The sequence below is a fragment of the Gavialis gangeticus genome, unplaced genomic scaffold (assembly GCF_001723915.1).
Source record: "Gavialis gangeticus isolate Ggan-Ray unplaced genomic scaffold, GavGan_comp1, whole genome shotgun sequence".
NCBI lineage: Eukaryota > Metazoa > Chordata > Crocodylia > Gavialidae > Gavialis > Gavialis gangeticus.
This window is the reverse complement of record NW_017728992.1, coordinates 123,468,884-123,489,446: the sequence shown is the minus strand read 5'-3', so window position 1 is coordinate 123,489,446 and position 20,563 is coordinate 123,468,884. Positions and strand designations below refer to the sequence as shown.

The 20,563-nt window shown below is 39.0% G+C and overlaps 1 protein-coding gene across 2 annotated transcripts in view; it reads left to right on the top strand.

Moving 5' to 3' along the window:
- The window catches only part of CA8 (carbonic anhydrase 8), a 96,230-nt gene that overhangs the window by 46,007 nt on the left and 29,660 nt on the right, over positions 1-20,563 (top strand). For both annotated transcript variants that reach the window (XM_019527711.1, XM_019527712.1), the window contains exons 4-7: positions 6,527-6,622; positions 10,056-10,118; positions 12,979-13,027; positions 17,839-17,951. In XM_019527711.1, the coding sequence (XP_019383256.1) occupies positions 6,527-6,622; positions 10,056-10,118; positions 12,979-13,027; positions 17,839-17,951 (321 nt within the window). The remainder of the gene's footprint in view (positions 1-6,526; positions 6,623-10,055; positions 10,119-12,978; positions 13,028-17,838; positions 17,952-20,563) is intronic.

The following is a 20,563-nucleotide window of genomic DNA, read 5'->3' as shown; positions in this document are numbered from 1 at the left end:
CTAGTTCAGCCCCCTGCTCCAAGCAGGATCATCTCCAACCAGAACATCCCAGCCAAGTGTCTGCATAACCTGACCTTGAAAATTTCCAAGGATGGAGATTCTACAACTTCTCTAGGTAGCCTGTTCCAATGCTTGGCCATTGCTCCTAGTCTTGTCCCCTACAGCCACAGAGAGAAGCCCATCTCCATCCTTTCTAGAATCTACCCCTCAAGCATTTTAAGACTGGTATCTAATCCCACCTCAGTTTTTTCTTCTTCAGGCTAAATAACCCTAGTTCTTTCAGACAATCCTCAAATCATCCTTTCCAGGCCTCTAATAATTTCTGTTGCTTTGCATTGCACTCCTTCAAATCTGTCTACATTCTTCTTTGAAGTATAGGGCTTACTGGACATAGTACTCCCGGTGAGACATCACCAGTGCTGAGTATAGTGGAAGAATCACTTCTCTTGATTTTTAAGTGATGCTCATGTTGATTAGGATTTGCTTTTTTAAAAGGAATGCCCACACCTTCACATTAAAATAAATATATTTAAACATTCATTTAAATATATTTATTTTAATGTGCAGGTGCGGACTTCTCAGCGCTAATGTGAATGCATTGAGGCCTATTCTCATTCATTTATCAGTAAGCAACCCATTTAAAGGCCAATTGTAAATTGCTAAGGAGAGGAACTTTGTACATGATATTCCACAGACAAGTAGGGACAATTTCTCCTAGAGCTCTCCCAGTGCTAAGTACTTTCACTAGAATACCCTGATTTATTAAGAGCTAGAGCACTGACCCTGCATTTTTCCTGCCACCCCAGCTACTGTTTGGTTAGTTTGTGCATGAGAAGTCACTAGCCAGATCTATATATTAAGATTTGTACTGCAGTAGAGGCTTAATCATAGACTGAGATCTCACTGCATGAGGTATAGTATTAAAAAAGACAGGAAGGTTCTCTCTTTCATAAAGAACTTTCAACCTAAATCATGGCATCCATGACCAGACTTCTGGAGTTTTGAAATGTTTGGGCTGTAAAGTCTTATACGTGTTCCTGTCAGTATATTATAGAGGGATTGCTGCAAGATGAAAGCCTCACCTGAAGTATTGTTTCCAGTTGTAGGCAGCTCTCTTCAAGAAAGACATAGATAAATTGAGAAAAATAAATTCAAGGAAAGACAACAAAAATAATTAGAGACCTAGAACACATGAGGAAAGGTTGGAAAATCTGTGATTTTTTTTTGTAGTGAATGGAAAACTGAGGAGGGATTTGATAATGGTCTTTAATTACACAAATGGCTGGTACAAAGAAGATGGCAATTAGTTGTTCTTTCTGTTTACAGGGGACTAGATGTAATGGGCTTAAATGGCAACAAGGAAAATTAGGTTAGCTATTAGAAAAAAATTGTATTTGTAGAAGTGGTTAAGCACTGGAACAGATTAGTTAGAGAGGTTGTGGTATCTCTATCACTGGAATTTTTAAAGTCTGGGTTAAACAAACATTTTCTGGGATGATTTAGATAGGGATAAGCCTGCTTTGAACAGGCAGTTTTACTAGTTAATGTCAGCTGTAGTTTTCTATGATTTTATGATTACTGCTTTTATGATTACATTATAGCCAGTTGATACATCCCAGGAGTTTGCAGGACCTACTTTCTGGTATCAGTAGTTATGCACAGTATTCCCATTCAGAGCAGCAGGAAAATACAGTTTCTGGTATGTCTCCCCATATGGATTTTTGGAGTACCCCCTTGTTCCACTGGGATCATGTGCAAGTGTTTGCATATCTAACAGCACTAATATAATGAAGCACCCTGTAGCACCCTTAAAAGAATCTCCTGGCACTGCAGGGTACCAGAACATCCTGGATGAGAATCGCCTGTCTAAGTAGACAAGACAGCTAAAGCATGGAAGGCATAGAGGAATTAAGTGACTTGCCCAAAGTTACACAACAATTCAGATCAGAGCCAGGGATAGAACCCAGGTATACTCAGTCCTAATTCAGGACCCTATGTATTGGGACCCAACCTTTCTCTTGATGAGCAGATGATATTGCTGACATGTCAATAAAGGTCCCCACATTTTTTTTCTCATTGGGCATGTCTACATGTGCATTTAAATATGCCTAAATTGAATGCACATTAGCTTAATGCGCATTAAGCCGGTTTAGGCAAGCATCTGCTCATGCAGGTGTTAAAGCGCATTAATGCTGTGTGTAGACTGACTTGGGACTAAAGTTAGTCACAAGTCAGTTGACACACACACAGTATTAATGCACTTTAATGCATCTACATGTTCATTAATGCACTTTAACTGTTTGCACCTAAATTGAATACCTGCATTTGCAGGTATTCAATTTAGGCACAAATAGCCTAAATTGACCTTTCTTAATGCTCATTAAGAGTATGCACATGTAGATTCATGCCTTTAATGTGCATTAACGCCTCATGTGTAGACACACCCATTGAGGAACATATCAAGTAACTTATTTTTATTTTAAAACATCAGAGGTCAACTTCCAGCCACTTTGCTGTCAAAATGCAGAAAAATATTAGCTTACAAACATTACCTCTGTGAATGTAACATGCTGTTGAATGTCAGGGTGGCTTTCACTAAAATCTGTCTGTTGACTTAGTCTCGCTAAACTTGGCTATCACTCTCAATACCATTGTTACAATCACAGAAGGGAAAGTTTACTTTGACATTTCAAACTAAATTAATATGCAGTATTGTTTTCTTCACTACAAAGGCCATTGCCATCACAACTGCAGTACTGGAACTTTATTCTTTTTGTGTGTCTGCATAGGCTTGTTTATAGCAAGTAGATTTCTCTTTGTTAATGTTAGGATTTCATGGTTGTGATCATGGGACTGCATGAGCTCCCCCTAGTGGCTCATGAAATATCTGCAAATTCCTGTCAGTAATCAGAGACTGTTGTTTTGGACAAGCTGGCTTCAGTTTAGAAGACAACACTATAATGCTGGGGTGTGTTAGTTTTACCTTTTTGTGGCTGAATTGTCATTATTAGATTTATTTTGAGAAACCATTTAGAAGTAACGAGTGAGGATAGAGACTAATGCTATCTTCTGAATGATGCAAAAGTATGAAAGAGCAAAGTTACAAAAGGTTCCATTTAAAAATGAGAAAGTTCAGCAAGTTGCCAAATAGACTATTTTGCCCTTTCTCACTGAACTCCCAGATCAAGGTATGTGAATATAGGAATGAGGAGAAAGCAATTGAAATCTGTCATGTATAAGGTGGTCATTTAGAGCCTTGTAACATTTTGCACTTTTTGCTGCTCAAATGTTGATCAGTGTTAGTGTTAGCTTGGAGTTTGGAGCAGTCTCACCTTAAGGCTAAAAACCATCTCTGACTGACTGTTCCCCACCTGCACAGCTTTGACTTGCCACTAGAGGACTGGTGAGCCAGAACAGGCTTCTATCCCTGCTCTAGGTGGAGACTGAGGGTGGGGTAAACTTGGAGGGAGGTAGGAACATGAAGCTAGGAGGCAGAGACTTAATGGGTTGGTGGTATCTAATAAAATGGGAGGGGTGGGAGAAGGGTGATGAAATGATGGAAGTCAGCCACTGAAGGGGAAAAAACAAAGGAATAAAGAGGAAGTAAATTAAAGAAGATCTTATGTTTTAATAAATTAGGATTGGGATAGAATGTGGGGGGTGCTGGTCATGCTCCTTGGGGTGACTGGGAGGTGGGAGTGGTGAGGTAAGGCACTTTTGGGGGAGCTACTGCCCCTGCCCTGGGAATGAAGCCCCAGGTCACGAGGACCCAATCTGGTCCCTGACCTTGCTCCTCCCAATGCCTTCTAGACCCCGCTCCTAGATCCATCCATGCCCTGTGACCTGGCTAGCTGGCATGTTTCCACAGGGTAGCACCTCTGGGTATGGGAAGGTCAAACCCCTGGGGGTAGAAGGGGGAGATGGTTCAGTGCCAGAACCACACCCTGGGCAGTAGAGTTCAGGGGGTGGAAAGTTTGTTAACATGGAACAGAAGGGTGGGGGAGGGGACACTGCATCCTGGGAAGCTGGAGGGCTGCAACTTGGGCAGCTCATCCGTGAGGAGTGGCCACACATTGATGGAACATGATCTGGGTAGTACGGATTGGAGATAAACCTGCCCTGGATTAGTGTAACTTTGCCCAAAGTGTGCTTAAACTGCTTAAAATTAGTTTAAGGTGTTAACATGTGGACAGTGCAGGGGTTGGGAGCTCCAGGAGCTGCCTAAAATTAAGATCCTTATATGCCTAGAACTTTTGTAGGTACAGAGAGGGCTTTTTGTATAAGCACTCTGACACAAATGGAATATTTATGGTATGGATTTATTTTTTACTGTCCTTTCAATATTTTTGTTTAAACATAATTTTTTAACATGTTTAGTGTACTGGGTTAATTCGGTATATAGGAGGTGCACTTAGAGATTTTTTTGGAACATTTGTTGGAATAAACATAATCAGCTCTTTATCTTTGATTTCTGTCACATTGGAAAATGGGTTACTGTTTTGAGGCACTAATCCTGTGAAGTGCTGAGCACTCTGAATGATCTCACTTGGAGTGGAGGCCAGGCCCACTTCACAGAGGTGCTAGGTAGAAACAGATTGTACAATAGTCAGATATATCATCTGTTTTAGAAATATTTTTTTTCTGAAACTGGAAAATGTGTTAGATAAGAGGGTAACATTTTAACCTCTCAGACCCATAACAGTGCAAAACACTGATCACTGAATTTTACAACAGAGAATTAAATTTAGAGTTTTTTTGTAGGTGTTTTATCTATGTGGAATGTGCGGAGGCAGTTCCTAGATAAACTTGAAAGCAGCCCAGCTTAAGAGGGGCAGTCTCTGCAATGTTATCAGCCACAGCCACAGAGATAACATTTTATCGTTAGGTGTTGGAAACAGTCATCTGTCTGAAATGCATATTACCGTTCATGTATATGAAGCTGTCAATCTTTTCCGTTTTTTCTTTTCTTTTCATTAACAGCATGCTTTGAGGACAGTTCTTTCTAAATCTTCCTTGGCAGCTATAACCAATTACCAGAATAAAAACCTCACATTTACCAGCCTGTGTCTACTGCCTCCCATTTACATGGTCATTTATTATCTTAGCCCCTGATTCAAGGAAATTGACTGGTTAAAAGCAAATAGATAGTCTGCTGATACTCTAGGTTAAATGACAAGTTAAAACTCATTACACTCATCATTCTGTAGAGGCACTTTTTCTCTCTTTTACTGTTCCTCCCAATGGTGCCTCCATTTATTGTTCCCTGTTTCATTTTTTGCCCATCCATTGCATCCGGTGAACAAAGGGACATTTTGTTTTTCAGTGATAAGGTCCCAGCTATGCAGATTTGTGAGACAGTATGTAAGTAGGGACCTACCTACTCAATTTGCGATTTTGCAGACTTTGTGGAAACTGTGAAACCAGGCATTGTCTGTGAAATTGGTCAATGTCCACGAAATCCACACACACACAAAAAACTTACTAAAAATAAAATGCTGACTCCCCAGTGGGATCCAGAGGTCCACATGGCTTCTACGGCTCCTGCCCATAGGGGGGCAGAATGGGGGGAAGCCACTGGTGTGATGGGGAACAGCCAAGACAGCAGCCATCCCCTGCCCCTCATTGCTGATTGGCTGAGAAGACTGCCTATTGCACATGGCCACATAACAGACAGTCCTCTCAGCCAATCAGTGGTGAGGGATGGGGCCACCAGTCCCCTTGGCCAATTAGAAGCATGCTGTGATGAAAATGATGGCCAGCTCTGTGATGGGCCTGCAAAACCTGCCACTTGCCTCCTCAATTTTCGTAGGTCTATGTATATGAGACGTGTGCAATCAGAAAGGCACGGTAAGAATCTCTTGATGGTCTGTGACTACAACCATGTTCTTTTGTGACTTAGGGCTTTGGAAGAGAGCTAGCTGGCCATGTGTGAGAATGCTGATGGGTTGAGTTAGTTGGTTTTTTTCTGTGCCCCGGAATGACAGATTTTGATACAATTTGTAGCATGCTCTCAATACAACTATTCATGTCTTTTTAACAGTTATTTAACAGTAGACTACAAAACATTTTTTTTTCTTGTGGACTAGGAGGGGAGATTATCAACTATACTCTGTGTCCACAGGGTGGAGAAGTTAATGGGCTTAAACTGTAACACGGAAAAATTAGATTGGATATTAGGAAGAACTTTCTAACTGTGAGGGTGGTTAAGTGACAGGTTACCTAGAAAGGTTATGGAATCTATCACTGGAAGTTTTGAAGTGAAAATTGAGCAGACAGTTGCTTGAGTTTAAATAAGGGTATTCCTGCCTGAAACATTGGGTCAGACTAGACCACTTCTGGTGGTCGCTTCAGTCCTCTTTTTCTATGACTATATAGTACATTCTTCCTCACCATGCTCATAATGAATGTAATGAGGGTCCATCTTTTATTCCATCTATAAATGTTACTCAAAATGACCTTTCTATTTCTTCATTATACTTTATGTTAGATATATGGGTGACATTCTGTCTCTATCATTTTGTTCCAGCTCCATCTAATGCATTGGAATTCTACACTATACAACAGTATTGAAGAGGCAGTTGGGAAAAAGCATGGAATAGCTATTATTGCTTTGTTTGTGCAGGTAAGTAATCACATATCATTATTTAACTTGGGTAAATGAATCCCCTTCTACTTTCTACTACTTCGTAAAATAAAAGGAATCCACAGCTGCTAGTATTTATTATAACTTCTGTTTTCTTGTAATGTTTTTAGTGCATATGGTAACTAAATGGTACCTGATTAAACAACAAACTGAAAACAATGCAGCTGAACAAATAGAAGGCATATCATAAAACTGCCTTGTGCTGTGGTCCTGTCATGTTAGACAAGCTAAATATCAGGGGTATTGCTGTTTAATTTTCAGTGCTGAGATGGCATATTTTAAGGACTTTAAAAAGTAAGTGGGTTGGGCAGTTGAGAAGGAGGCAGTTTGTCTTCTCACTCAGGAGTGAAAACTACCAGGTTAGGTAGTACTGTGCTTTTGCAGACACAGAAAAATGAAGTACTGGTCACTTCACTGCTTATTAAGAGTCTTATCATCTGGAATAAGAAACTGGCTGTTAACTTCAGTCCTGCCTCAATTTCCACCTGAGTAACATGGCCCATCGACTTTACATTTTCTCTGGTTTCAGCTGGAAAAATATATTCTTCAATTTTTGCCCTAAATTGTAGTGTGCTGCTGGATAAAGTCATGCACATTTGCAGCTACCCATTAATTGTGGCAATACTACACAGCCCTGGACAGCCCCTGTTGGAACAAAAGAGTTGTGTTCCATCTGGGTGTCATGCCTCCTGTAGCTTTAACGAGCACAAGTAATGTACCATCTTCGAAGTGTACTCTCTTCAACTCTTGGTCAGGTTTCTTGCTCAGGGCATAAGCTATACAGGGAAGGGAAGAGGCAAAGAGGAAAGGCGTATGTGTGGCCTGGCTCCTTAGTACGGGGTAGAGCTGTCAGTGGGACTAGACCTGCAAAGCATGGGGCACTTTTATAATTTGGCTCCTGCACTAAAAACTGTAAAATGGAAAAAGGCTCTCTGTATTCGGAGACATCAAACAAGTTGTTGGTGGTTGCTGGTCACTAGGCTGGCCCTCAAAAGTGTCTTGGCGGAGGAGTTCCTGTGGTCTATTGATGAGGATGAACAGGAGTTTGAACTGTATGTTCATACTGTGTGAAGCCCATACCCTAAGTGACACTGAAGGAATGTAGAAGACTTTGAACCTTATGAAAAACTCATTCTGTTTGACCCCAAAGCATCAATTTCACAGAGCCTCAATCACAAGCAGTGAACTGTTCCATTTAAGTATGTTTGAAGAAGAGTTATAATTTAATATTTAGATCAAATGGATTTCCTTTCACTGTTATATTGTTAATTTGTCTTCTTTTATAACAAGGTTGTGTGTACCTTTGAGCTTTACTTTGATTTGAATTTAAAGGTGCAGCAGTTACAGCTCCAATGTTGAGAAACTGTACTGTACAGCTAAGAAATAACTAAAAACTCTTAGTTCTCTTGGTTTCGTATCCTAGAGGGCCACAGTTAAATTGCATATGTAAGAACTCTCTTCTTCCAGCAGAGCTAACCTTGGAGTTAGCTAGAAAGTTACATAAAATTCTTAAATAACTTTTTGAAACTTAAATTATATCTTTTCCATTTCTAGCCTCTCACCTTAGTCATGGCTCTTAAACATTCCAAGGTGATTTCTCATTAGCCGAGAAAGACTCCATATAATTAAAAATTGATGAAGGAAGCATTGTATTTAATGCTGCTAATTAATAGCACAGTGAGAAAACAAATTCAATCACAATATTTTTCACATCTATTAAAGAGGGACCTCATACAAATCCTGTGAAAGCAAATGAAAATCTTTCCATTGACTTCAGTGGAGGTTGGCTCAAGCTGTTGATTATTAAGTTAAAACAGCATAGTTAAATTATTTTCAGTTTGTTTAGATATTATTGTTTATAATCATTGATTAAAGACTTAAAGCTGAAGTCTGTTTCTGAGTATGTGTCCTACTAAACAATGTGCTCCCCAAACATCTATATTAAAAAAAAAATTCTTCTGGAACAGAGAAGTCTCTGGTGCTTTAAGAAAATCTCCCCTGCATTCCTGAATACACAGAAAATTGCATTTTGAAAAACAAATTAGAAAAAAAGGTTAATCTAGGTTGTCAGCATCCTCCCAAAGATAAAATCTGTGTCTGTGGCTGCTCTTACAAGAGTATGTAAAGAGTAACTGCACTGAAATGTTCAGGGTGAGTGACATTAAAAACAAACCTGTGAAGTTTTATGAGATCCTGACTGTTAGAATGACATTTTCCAAAACACCAACTTAAAAGTATAAGTCTCAAAAGTACAAGTTCCATTAAGACTCAAGGGGACTTTTGCTCTTAAACTGCTTGGGTGCCTTGAAAAATACTGTCACTGCTCTGTTCGATTCTATTTAGGTTTTCTATCCTTCCTGTCGCCATTAAGTAATATGACTAGCATCTGTTATTTGTGGTTCATTTTCTCTACTTCTTCTTCTGGAATAATTGTGTGTGCATTTTAGTGATACATTTTGGCTGGCTCTTTTAAAACGTTTTATAAAGTATATGTGCATACTGCTCACATAGTACTTCTATAACTAACTCTGCAACATATTGAATTTAAACAGTGACATCCAAGTGTGGTTTTGCCTATGCACATAAGCAGGTCGCTCCCATTGAAATCAATGTCAGATGCATGTGTGTGTGTGTGTGTGTGTGTGTGTGTTTGTCAGTACAGAGGTATCTCAAGGAAGCGTTTACCCTTGATTCTTTAAACATTTATTTTTAAACTTGCTTTCCTTATCAGCATTTTGTCTGCTTTACAAGGACATTCAATAAAGACATGGGTGAAATCCTGCCCAGAAATGAATGAAAATGTTTTACCCTGAACTAAAATGAGGTCAGGATTTCATGTATGTAATTTAAAAAGAGGGTGTTTAACTATGATTCTGCACTCCTCACCTGAGCAAAAGTCCCACTGACTTCAAGGAAAGGTAAAACTCAGTGTTGGAGTGTTGGGCCTTATTTTGCAAATTCAAAGGTTTCTGTCATAGTTGTACACTCAGTTCTTTTATGTGTACGTTTCTAATACCAGCTAGTAAGGACAAATCATACATAGCCTTGGCATTTTTGTCACAACACTGCGTCATTTTGACCTTATGTGCATTACGTGCTACAATACTGATTGTTTATCGACTTTAACTTTGACTTTTTAAAATGTTTTATCAGTTGCTGTCACAGCTTTAAAGTTATTTAAACCTAGTTTCATTTTGGCCAATGACTCTTTTTTGTAAGTGATTTAATAGCTATTGTTTGAAGTTGCTGTGTAGTAGTATTTAGTTAATACAAGGTCATGTAACTTCACTACAAAGGAGTACTGATCTGGTTGTACTTGTTGCCCTGTTTCTTGCTCTACAATTTTTCAGAAACAACATAGCACCACCATTCACTTTTGGGTTTGTTTGTTTGTTTGTTTGTAATGTCTTAGATAGGAAAGGAACACGCAGGCCTAAAAGCTGTCACCGAAGTTCTTCAGGACATCCAGTACAAGGTAAAGCATTGTCTGAGGGAAATATAAATACTTACTTTGCTGACAGAGACACACTAAATGGAAAAAGGGTAAATATGATAAAGTGAGGCAGAAAGAACAGGGTCAGAAATATTTGTGTTACAATACCATATGGGAACTATTAGAAAGTCAATATTTAACAAGAGATACCACAGGGTTATTATGGTTATTTCCTCTTCTGACTGCAGGGAAAGTTTGATCTCTTATGATGGTAATTGCTGGCAAGTACTGACTTCTTTATGATATTAATATGTTCTCAATATGAACACAACCACTAAGAAAAGATAAAGGATATAACATATGTACTCAAATATAAGATCTTGAATATCAGATGACACCCCAATAATTAGATTCTATATATGGAAAATTTATAAATTTGTTAAAATTTTCCAGATATAGAATCTAGTGATTGCAGGTTTGTCTTGAGTTTGTCCCTCTCTCACTACTACAGCAGGGAAAATACACCTGTGGGTGGGGGTAAGAGCAGGTGGCCCCTTTGCCCTCTTCCCGCCCCCCCCCAACCTCTTTTCCCTGTAGCCTCTTTTCCCCATCCCTTACCATTAGACCCTGCTTTTTCTGAGGACATGAAAGTGAGGGACAAATTTTAAAACATTAACTGTAAAATAAACATACCTGTACTTATTTGCATATAGACAAATAATTATAGATACCCATAGATGTTTTACCCTTTTTTCTAATTGCTGCAAGGTTTAGCACAAGTACGACATAGACACACTTGTAAGTAGCACAGTTATATCTATTTATATATAGGGGTCAATTAAACTTGAGGTGGCAGCTGGCTTATTTTGTGGGCAGATTGTGGGGCTATTTATCTATGAATAAAAAGTGCTTCATAGGCATTGAAAAAGTGCCAGTTAATTGAAATGGTCATGAAAATGTTGGAAATTAGGATCTAATATCATTCTTTTTTCAATTAAACTGAATTCTAAATCTTATTTTAGTTGAACAATACATCATGTGCTTCAGGTGTCATATTCGTTTTTAGAAACTATCATCTTTTCCCTGTGTCTGGAAAAAAAAGGGAGAGTATAGAGAACTCTTTATGCCCTGATTATTGGAAGTAGAAATGAAAGTAGGAAGGTCATGAATGCCCACTTTAATGCTAACATATTTTATTAGTGACCTTCATAGGGTCAGGAAGATGCACATTTACTGCATATATACATTTAATTTGCATTAAGTGTACTAAACTTGTCCTATAAGGTGCTATGCATGAAAGCCACATGCTGTCAAGAACAGGTATCAGACAAAAGGCAAGATCCAGGGTTACAGTAATTAAATCAGGGTGTCCAGACCATGTATCAGAAGAGAAACAAGATCAGGAAGTGTAATTTCTGGATGAAGGATAGGCAATGTTGAGTTGACTACTGTTGCTTCTTTCTAACTCCCTTAAATGAGTGAGCAGTTTCCCACTTCCTGTGTGGCATGGACCAATGGGGATCAATGACAGAACAGCCAAACAGGCTGTAGTTGTGTAGGCATAGATCCTCCTACCTGGTGAGCCATCAGCCTGAACATGAAGGTATCATCACAAATCCCGTCTGAATTCTACTTTATTGTAATAAAGATAAACTATTAAGTTTATGATTATTTTAAACTAATTTAAAGTATTGGAATGTTACAGATGTTCCCAGCAAATTTTACAATTCATGGAATTCATCACAAGGCTTCTTAATTTACAGGCTCAGTTAAAACTGATTGAAGTCAATGGAGATTTTTTTCAATGTATTCTGGATTGTGTTAAACCAGTGGTTCCCAGAATTTTTGGATTAGCGGACCGTTGTCAACCATCAACATGTCATGCAGATCAACATGCACCCTTATCTTCAAATTTTTGATTGAAGCAAGGGGAGCAGCACAATCTACAGGACACTTACTCTGGCCTTACAGGCCACTAGTGGTCTGTTGACTACAACATGGGAACTGCTGTGTTAGGCTTTTTGATACCGGAAATGCAAATCCATACTCAGGTCTTGGGAAGTACATGTAGGAATGAACTGGTTTTCAAATGGTTGATTGAAAGATGCACCTTTATTTAGTTAGATGTATTATACCTACTGGTAACATCTCCAATTTAAAACAGGACAATACATCAGATATAAACCAAGAACAATTAAAAGGACCTCTATAGGGCTTTTGCAGCCCTACAGAGATATCATAGCTATGGTTTACTATTTATAAATACATATACAATATATAACAAAATAGTCTTCTGTAATTTAAACCTCTGATTCTTTGGTAATTTTACATATAAAAAGTGCTGCTGATGTTTTGATACCCTTTAAAAACAAATCTTTATAATTCACTTGTAAAAGTCAATTACATATACATGATAATGTTTATTCTGTTTTCAGGTGTATACATGCTTCCATCCCTGAACTGAAAGGGCCATATTAGTATTTGTCCAAGGGCAGAATATAAGCCTTAGAAATTCTGGAGAAAACAGGCAGCTTAGGCAAAAGATCAGTTAGGTCCTGATCCGTAAATTCACTGTATATGGAATTCAGGAACCTTAAATTAGCAAATAGAGGGATGAAGAGCTTTTAGAGAATCTCAATAGAGAATGAGGGACTAAGCTAGCTGAGAGTTACCAAAATAGGTTATATATCCTTGGATCAAAAATACAAAGTAAAAATAAATAAAAAGATGTTTGTATAGCTGCAAGGACAAATGTAATGATGATTTGTGGAGGCTAATGACAGTGGATGACCTGAACAGAAATTCAAGGCTTAATATTATGCCAACATTCAGAGTTTTTTATTTTCCCTTCAATCTCTGTTGAACTGGAGATGAGATGGATTAGTATTATTTTTTTTTTCAGGGGAAGTCCAAAACAATACCCTGTTTTAATCCCAACTCGTTGTTACCAGGTAGGTGGTGTTTATATATATCTCAAACATTTTCTTACTAGTGTAAATCAACTGTTATGCATGTTGCACTCTTGAACAGTTGACTGCCTCATGCCACTTCATAAAATCCCTATTGCAACTCATGCTGTTCTGGAAAGCAGCTTTAATGTGGCTGGATTACCAGCTAAAACTGTCTATATCTCTGGATGTGGACCACCCCTTAGACCAACAGTGAAGATGATTATAAACAATTTACCCATTGAGAAGCCATCTTCTTCCTTATGGTGATAGATCGTTATTTTTAAAGTCCTGCCACTGTGATATGGCTGATGAGATTCAAATGGAAGGAGGAAAACTGATACTCATGTGTTGTCAACAACATGTATTTCTAGACACTCTGGCATCTTAGAGGCACAGGCTAGGGTGATGTGGAACAGCTTCATTACAGTGGAAATTCTAGTATTTCTCTGAGCATTCCAGTGGGCTGCTTGAATATAGTATTACTGCATCCCTTAAAATTGCACAGCATCCATTAGTCCCTGACCATCCATCTTGAGAATTTCCCATCCCTGTTGAGGAAGACTTTAGGTCCCTTTAGGGTTGGGTTGTATGTTGTCCTTGTCCCATACTCTGTACTTCAGCAGGCATCCAGGGACAGGTATTTATTTCTTATTCAGAAGTCTCACTTTCCAAATAAAGGTTTTTAATTGATATTTAAGACTCCCTTGACTTTTCACTAAGTTCAAAGACAAATCCTCCTTATGCTATGATACCTTTATCAGCTAGACAGAAAATCTAGGTGATTGGTAGATCAACATGCACATAGCAAATAAGTTTTAGATCAATGATGAGAAACAAATACAGTCGCTTCCAATGTATGGGTGCCAAAATGTTGAGTCTTAAAAATAATCCTCCAGAACAAGTCTTTTCTAGAAAAGGGAGCATCTATGTCAAATTTCATCTCATAGCATCAGTCTCTTTAAACCTATTACCACCATCCCTCTACCAAAAACTCTCACAAACTCATAACCTTGTGTTAAAGAAGGTCAAGCACTCAAATGTTAGGAAATACCAGAATTAAGTTGCCTGTGCAACCACAAGGCAGGTCTCTTGTGCACTTTCATTATGAGACAGTCTTTAATTGCATGAGCACGTAACATCTTTTTCACAGGACCCCTGCCTCAGAACTCCTCTGTGATGTTAGTCGAGTCATTTAAACCAGATTTTTTACAGGAGGTCACTAATTGCATGTTCCTCATTTTCTAGGTGCCTGACTTGTGACCTTGGGGTCTGATTTGCAGAAGTGCTGAGTGCTCACACCTGCAACTGAAGTCAATGGGAGCTGTGCTTTGAATGTATAAAGTTGTTATGTAATGCGAAGTCCTCTGAAAATCAGGTTTTAGGCATTTCATATCAGTGGATAGCTCTGATCTTAACCCTTCTTGTTCCTCATCTGTAAAATGGTGATATTATTACCTAGTTCACTTTCCAGAGTTGTTGTAAGGGTAATTTATTTAATGCATGTAAAATGCTCAGGTACAGGTGCCTATACACTTGGTATGGGGGGGGGGGAACAGGGAGATGGCATTTTAATTAGAGTGTTTCCTGGATAGCTTCTCTAAGTAAAATGGCTCACTATGACATGTATTAACCCCTCCCTGCATTTCAAAATGGCCTCTGGGGTGCTTCAGCTGAAGCTTATTTGATAATTCAACTAGGGGTTAATTGAATTAAGGTTTTATAGACAACCTTATTTAAGGCATTTCCTGACTTTTGAGTGTTTCACTCTGCAACCTTTATAATCTTCTTCTAATTAAGGGAAGCATCATTTGACCTCCTCTCTACCCTTACTGGCTCTTAATCCTGGCATCTCATTTTCCTTCCTGATTCTCAGTCCCAGTTTTCTTGCCCAGCTAGGCACAGTCTCTTTGTCCCAATTCCTAGGGTCTTGGAAAGAAAGTCTTAGTGTATTTTACTATCACCCCTAGTTTTCCTATAGGTTTGATTCTTGTACAGTCTGCATTTGAATCAAGTAGCTTCCTCTTCCAAGGTTCCTGAGTCCAGCAGGGGATCAGTCAAATTAGTCTTTCTGTTCTCCCCTCAGGTGCCCATACTTGGCATGGCCCAGAGCAGCTAATAGTTGTGGGTACAGGGATAGGCTTTCTGAATCCCTGCCTGGGACATACATACTGTCCATAGAATATTTGTTAAAATCTAACAAAAAAATTAAGCAAGAGTGAACTGAAACTAAAAACTTGGCTAGATTTTGACAGATTCTCAGGGATAGCAAAACCCACTTTTCTTAGCTTCATTCTCAGAAATGGCATTTACCATTTTATCTGAGTATTTACCATAAAGTTCAATGTGAGGCAGACACAGCATATAAAATTTCTGCCCAAATGGTTAACATCTGGTAAAATTCTAAGTCACTGAAAACAAGTCTTACAATGGGAAGCATTGACTGTTGGCACTGGGTTTATGACCCAGATACCTCATTCTGGGTGGACCCAAACTCTTACACCTACCACAACCTCTCCATTCAATAATAGGTGAATGTTATTGATACACAGTGATAGCAGATAAGAATAATGCAAACAATTCTATATTTACCAGTCCTAGAGCTGTTATCAGAGGAAAGGTACACAAGCTTCACTCTGAGGTTCTCTCTTGAATTCAGATGCCAGCAGCCTGGAGGATGGAGGCCAAGGCCCACCCTCCCCCTCTCCCCTCCAGTGGGGTGGGTAAGACAGGTTGGCCCTCTGTCCATGGTGGCCTTGGGTACCCCTCTTGGGGACCCTTTGCTGCTTGAAAATCCCTCCTTTAGTATCTTTTTCCCTCTGCAATGACTCTTCATCTTTGGGTCATCACTGATTGGTTTAAATTGCAACAGTGGGTTTTTAAAAACACCACTTCAATTTACGGCCCTTTAAACCCCTGTGCCATACACACACCTGAACTTACCTGCCTTTCCAGTGGTGGGGAGGGGAGGGCAAGCTGCCAGTGTGCAGAACAGTCCTGGGGTGGGGAAAGAGGGGGAGGCTGGTGTTTCCTTCCATGGCAGTGGCAGCCCCGCCCAGGCAGCACCTGCCCACAGGCATCCAGCTTGGTGATCCTGGGGGGCACCGCAGCTGCAGAGGCTAGCACTGGGCTCCTGGGCAGCTCAGGAAGGAGGCAGCGTCCAGGGAAAAAATGGAAAAAAGATCAGGTTTGCCGCTTTTCTTTTCTGGGGTGGAGCCTGCTTCCCCGGGCTGCTTCCGGGCTGCCTGCATGGGCTTTCTGCAGAACCTCTGAGTTGCACAGAGCCTGGTGCTGTGCCCCAAGTCATTCAAGGCACATTATGCTGCTGAATTTGCTTAGAGTGGCTGGAATTACTGCGCAATACGCCACCAACACATGCAAACACCAATACCATTAAAATGGTGCAAAAGCATTTAACCCGATTTACAGTGTTGTGTACACATGCCCCTCATTTCGTCTACACGCGGCCTCAGTGGTCGTCATACTGTCCATGATATGTCCTGTCAATATTTGTTTCACAAATCCTTCCCATTCATACTTCCTAATTTGGGCTCTATTGGTCTTCTCTGAATTTGGTCTGTTCCCCAAAATCTCAAGGGTCTGCACTTGGGCACTGTGACCTGGTGCCACCTTATCTCATGTTATGGAACAGTGTAGTACATGGTTTCAATTTCCAGCCAATGTGTCTGGCCACTGCTTGCTTGTCAGACACAGTGGGCCTTGAAGAAACTTTGTCACAGACATGCTTTTTAGAAACCAATTAACCCTTGCTGTTTCCCTGGATCATTGTTCTAATGCATATCTACTTTACCTATAAGCCAATTTCCAAAAACAAACTTCTAAATACCATTTTCTAGCCATCATTGGCAACCTTTGTGATAAGTGGTGCTGTCTGTTGTGCCTATAACTGAGAAATGGATAGTGGTTTTAAAATACTGTTTGTGTTGGGTGAGGATGAAGAAGGATTGTGTAATGGAGCTCTGTCTCTGGCAGAATATGTACAATAGCACCTTTCTAGGGTGCTCTCTCTCATGCTGGTAAAGTTGTACTGAGGAAATATTGAGAAAGTACATAACTACAGCCCTCTTCCTCCTACACTGGGCTTCTTTGGCACATTCTATACTAGTATCTTTTACCCCTGATGGGTTTATAAGGTTTTAGGCCTCAGTCCAGCAAAGAGTTCTGAACTTCTTGAAAGGCTGGGCTCTGAGAGAGTCTAGTCTTGCCGGCCAAGGCTTGAAGAAGAAAGCTATTTTTTTCATTCTCTTTCTCCAACATGCAGGACTAGGCAGAGGCTAACTTCAAGGGAAGTAGCATTTACTAATGGTTAGAGGAGAGGACCAGGATTCAGGAAATCTGGCATCTGTCCTTAAGGTCACAATCTGCCCCTGTGTGACCTTAAGGACTTGAATATACCTCCTTTTCCTGATCCCTAAAATAGTGGTAATACTTGTTAAGGCAAAAGACACTTCCCTAGCACTGAGTGCAGCCATCTGCCAAACTTCAGGTCCCTGTTCCAGAGTGGGGCTAAGAAAAATTCTTAATGTGGTCAAACTTAAAGATTTTTCCTAGGCAAGTTACAAAGGAGTATGTTAGCTACCCTATACACTCTACTTATGTTCTTTCAAAATGGAGACAGCTACATTTCACTTACTCCAAGGACTCCTCTACTAAATTCACTCATTAGCTTATTGTTTTGTGGCTTCTCATATAGACAAGCCCTTAGCCACTTTTGTTGAGCATTGTTTGATTTTTGAATATTATGTGTGTAAAGTATTCATCACTTTAAAATTATATATTTTTTTAAATTGTAGATCCTCTTCTACGTGATTATTGGGTATATGAAGGCTCTCTCACCATTCCACCCTGCAGTGAAGGTGTTACCTGGATATTGTTTAGATATCCATTGACTCTGTCCCAACTGCAGGTAATAACTATGCTTAAGGTAACCTTAAAATGTGGTTGTGAGCTAAAGGTCATAGTGTGCAAATAGATATCAGGACATTAAACGTGCTTTTCCTTGAAGATCCCATTAGATCAGTACATAGCTTTTCAAGTAAAGGTTACACCTTTTGAGTCAGTCAAAGCAATAGAAAGGTCAGAGATGAAAATTCCTTGTTATCATTTATCATCTGCATTTAAAATAATTCTATACTAAAGCAAAAGAAAGAAAAAAAGGAGGAAAGAAATCAGTAAGGAAAGAAATTCAATCCTTTGTAATTGTAAGCTTTCAAATATCACTTCTTTCTGATGCTGAAGGAACGAAGACACACAAGGAGACACTATATCCTGGAGAAAGAAAATTGTTAATTGTGCAGGATAGCTATATTTGGTTGAACTATATTTAATATATCTTCTCAGTTTCACATTTTATAATTGGAAAATGAACACTGGCAACCTAAATTTGGCCTCAACTTTAGGTTTTTAAACAGCATGCATTTAATGATATATTTCTCTATAAATAAACAAAAAATAAATAAATACACAAACAATCCAAATAAAAACATTTGACAGAAAGGTGCTGAAAACCAAAGACATAGGCATCACTAGTAATCCAACTGATGCTAACTACACTACTGAGCCGAAATACATTTATTTTAATTGTCCAAGCTATGTAAAGAGTGTAGAGAAAAAAGCATGTATGAAGATAAATTCAGTTATTTTTTTTACCTTAGCAATCTAAGATGTTGCTAATAACACCAGTAGACAACTGTGTTAACAGCTTGTCATTTTATTCTGATGGTGGATCCTCTTAATATGAGCTATTTACACAACATTTTAGTTCATTAATAAAAGGATGAAAACATTGGTTCCCAGTAAACATTTTAAGTTAACAGACTATAACTTAAATTTATCTAATCATAAGACCGACACTTACTTGCTTTCAAAAGGATAGGTCTTATGACATCTTTGCACTGATTGAAAAAAACCACAGATCTGTGGGTTTTAGAAGACTCAGAATAACTCTTAAAGGGAGAATGCATTTTGTAAGAAGTCAGCTAATCATCCTAAGTATAATATTGTTCTATAAAAGGCTTTAAAAAGAAGTGTAAAAATATTATTACTGATTGAGTCAATTCCACTTTATATTATAGACAAATGAATACATATTATAAATAAATGGAAAGTTCAACTGAAAACATTTGCCAAACAGTTATTTATCTGCATTGTTTGACAACAGACCTTGGGAATATTACTAATAGACCAAGTGAACCAACCAGTTGTTAGGTTTGTTTTATACTTATTCGATATTTTAGTCTATTTTCTCTGTTCTGATATAATCAATTGTAATTTCTGGTGTGTAAACACAGAGCCTTTAAAACCTAGGGAATACATCTACAAAAGTGTTAGATTTTGTAGGCTGTAGTGGAGAGAAGTTTACCAGCTTCTCTTTTTTCTATCATAGACATTCTCATAGTTGTAAGGAAAACTATTAACAGCAATATAGGAGAGGCTATTCACAGTATACAATAAAAAAGGATTGAAGGACAAATTGATTTCCATAGCTCAGGCACCCTTGTGTCCTGTTTGTCAGTCATGCTTACATTCAGCATATCATATCTGTAAACACAACAGAATCAGAAAACAGAATAAAGTATAATCTGCAGTGTAACTAGGGGTGGTTAAACAGTCACCAGTACCAGACACTAACTTAGAGGGGGCCATGGAACAGCAGGTCCCTGGGGAGTCTTTGCCCTGGCAGCAGCTCTGTGCTGCAGCAGTAACAACACACCAACCACCCAATCCATCTCAGCTTTCTGGCATGCTTTTGCCCTGAGCAAAAAACTGTTAGTTACACCTCTGGGTACAATTAATCTACCTAGTTACACTTGGAGATTCTTGATTAGCTAAAACTCAGAAGAAAAGATGCAGGTGTCATGGCCACTGCCATTAATACACCTGCTGTATTCACAACAATAACTGAAGTCAAACAAGTTATTAGAGGCATTTTGAAGGGGATATAACTTAACATGGAATACATACAAACCCACCCACACATGAAAGTAAGTGCAAAAAGTTTCATAGAATCATGGAAAAGTAGGGCTGGAAGGCACCATTGGAAGTCCTGTAGTCCAACCCCTTGACTGAGACAGGATCATCCCTATCCAAACCATCCCATACAATCCTTGTCTAATTTGCTGCTAAAACTACAAAAGTCAACACTGTCACAGACTACAAGGTGTAGAACCCTAACTGATCACAGATAAACCAAGGAGACAAAGGTGGTCAATACCCTTCTGCTGAAAGGATTGTTAAAACACACTCACAAATAATATTCAAAAATCAAACACACATCCAAGGAAGAGGGAAAAACCTCAACAGTCCATACTAATCTGGCCATGGGGTAAAATTCCTTCCTAACCCCAAATACAGCTATTAGTCTGACCCTGAGTGGAAGAGCAAGATCTTCTAACCAAGAACCTTCTGCTTTTTGTCTCAGCAGGAGCATTGACACACTCCAGTTAAAATTCCCAACTTGGCTACAGCCAAAATCCAACACTTCTGAAGGCATCAAAATCTGCACATAATCGTAATGAA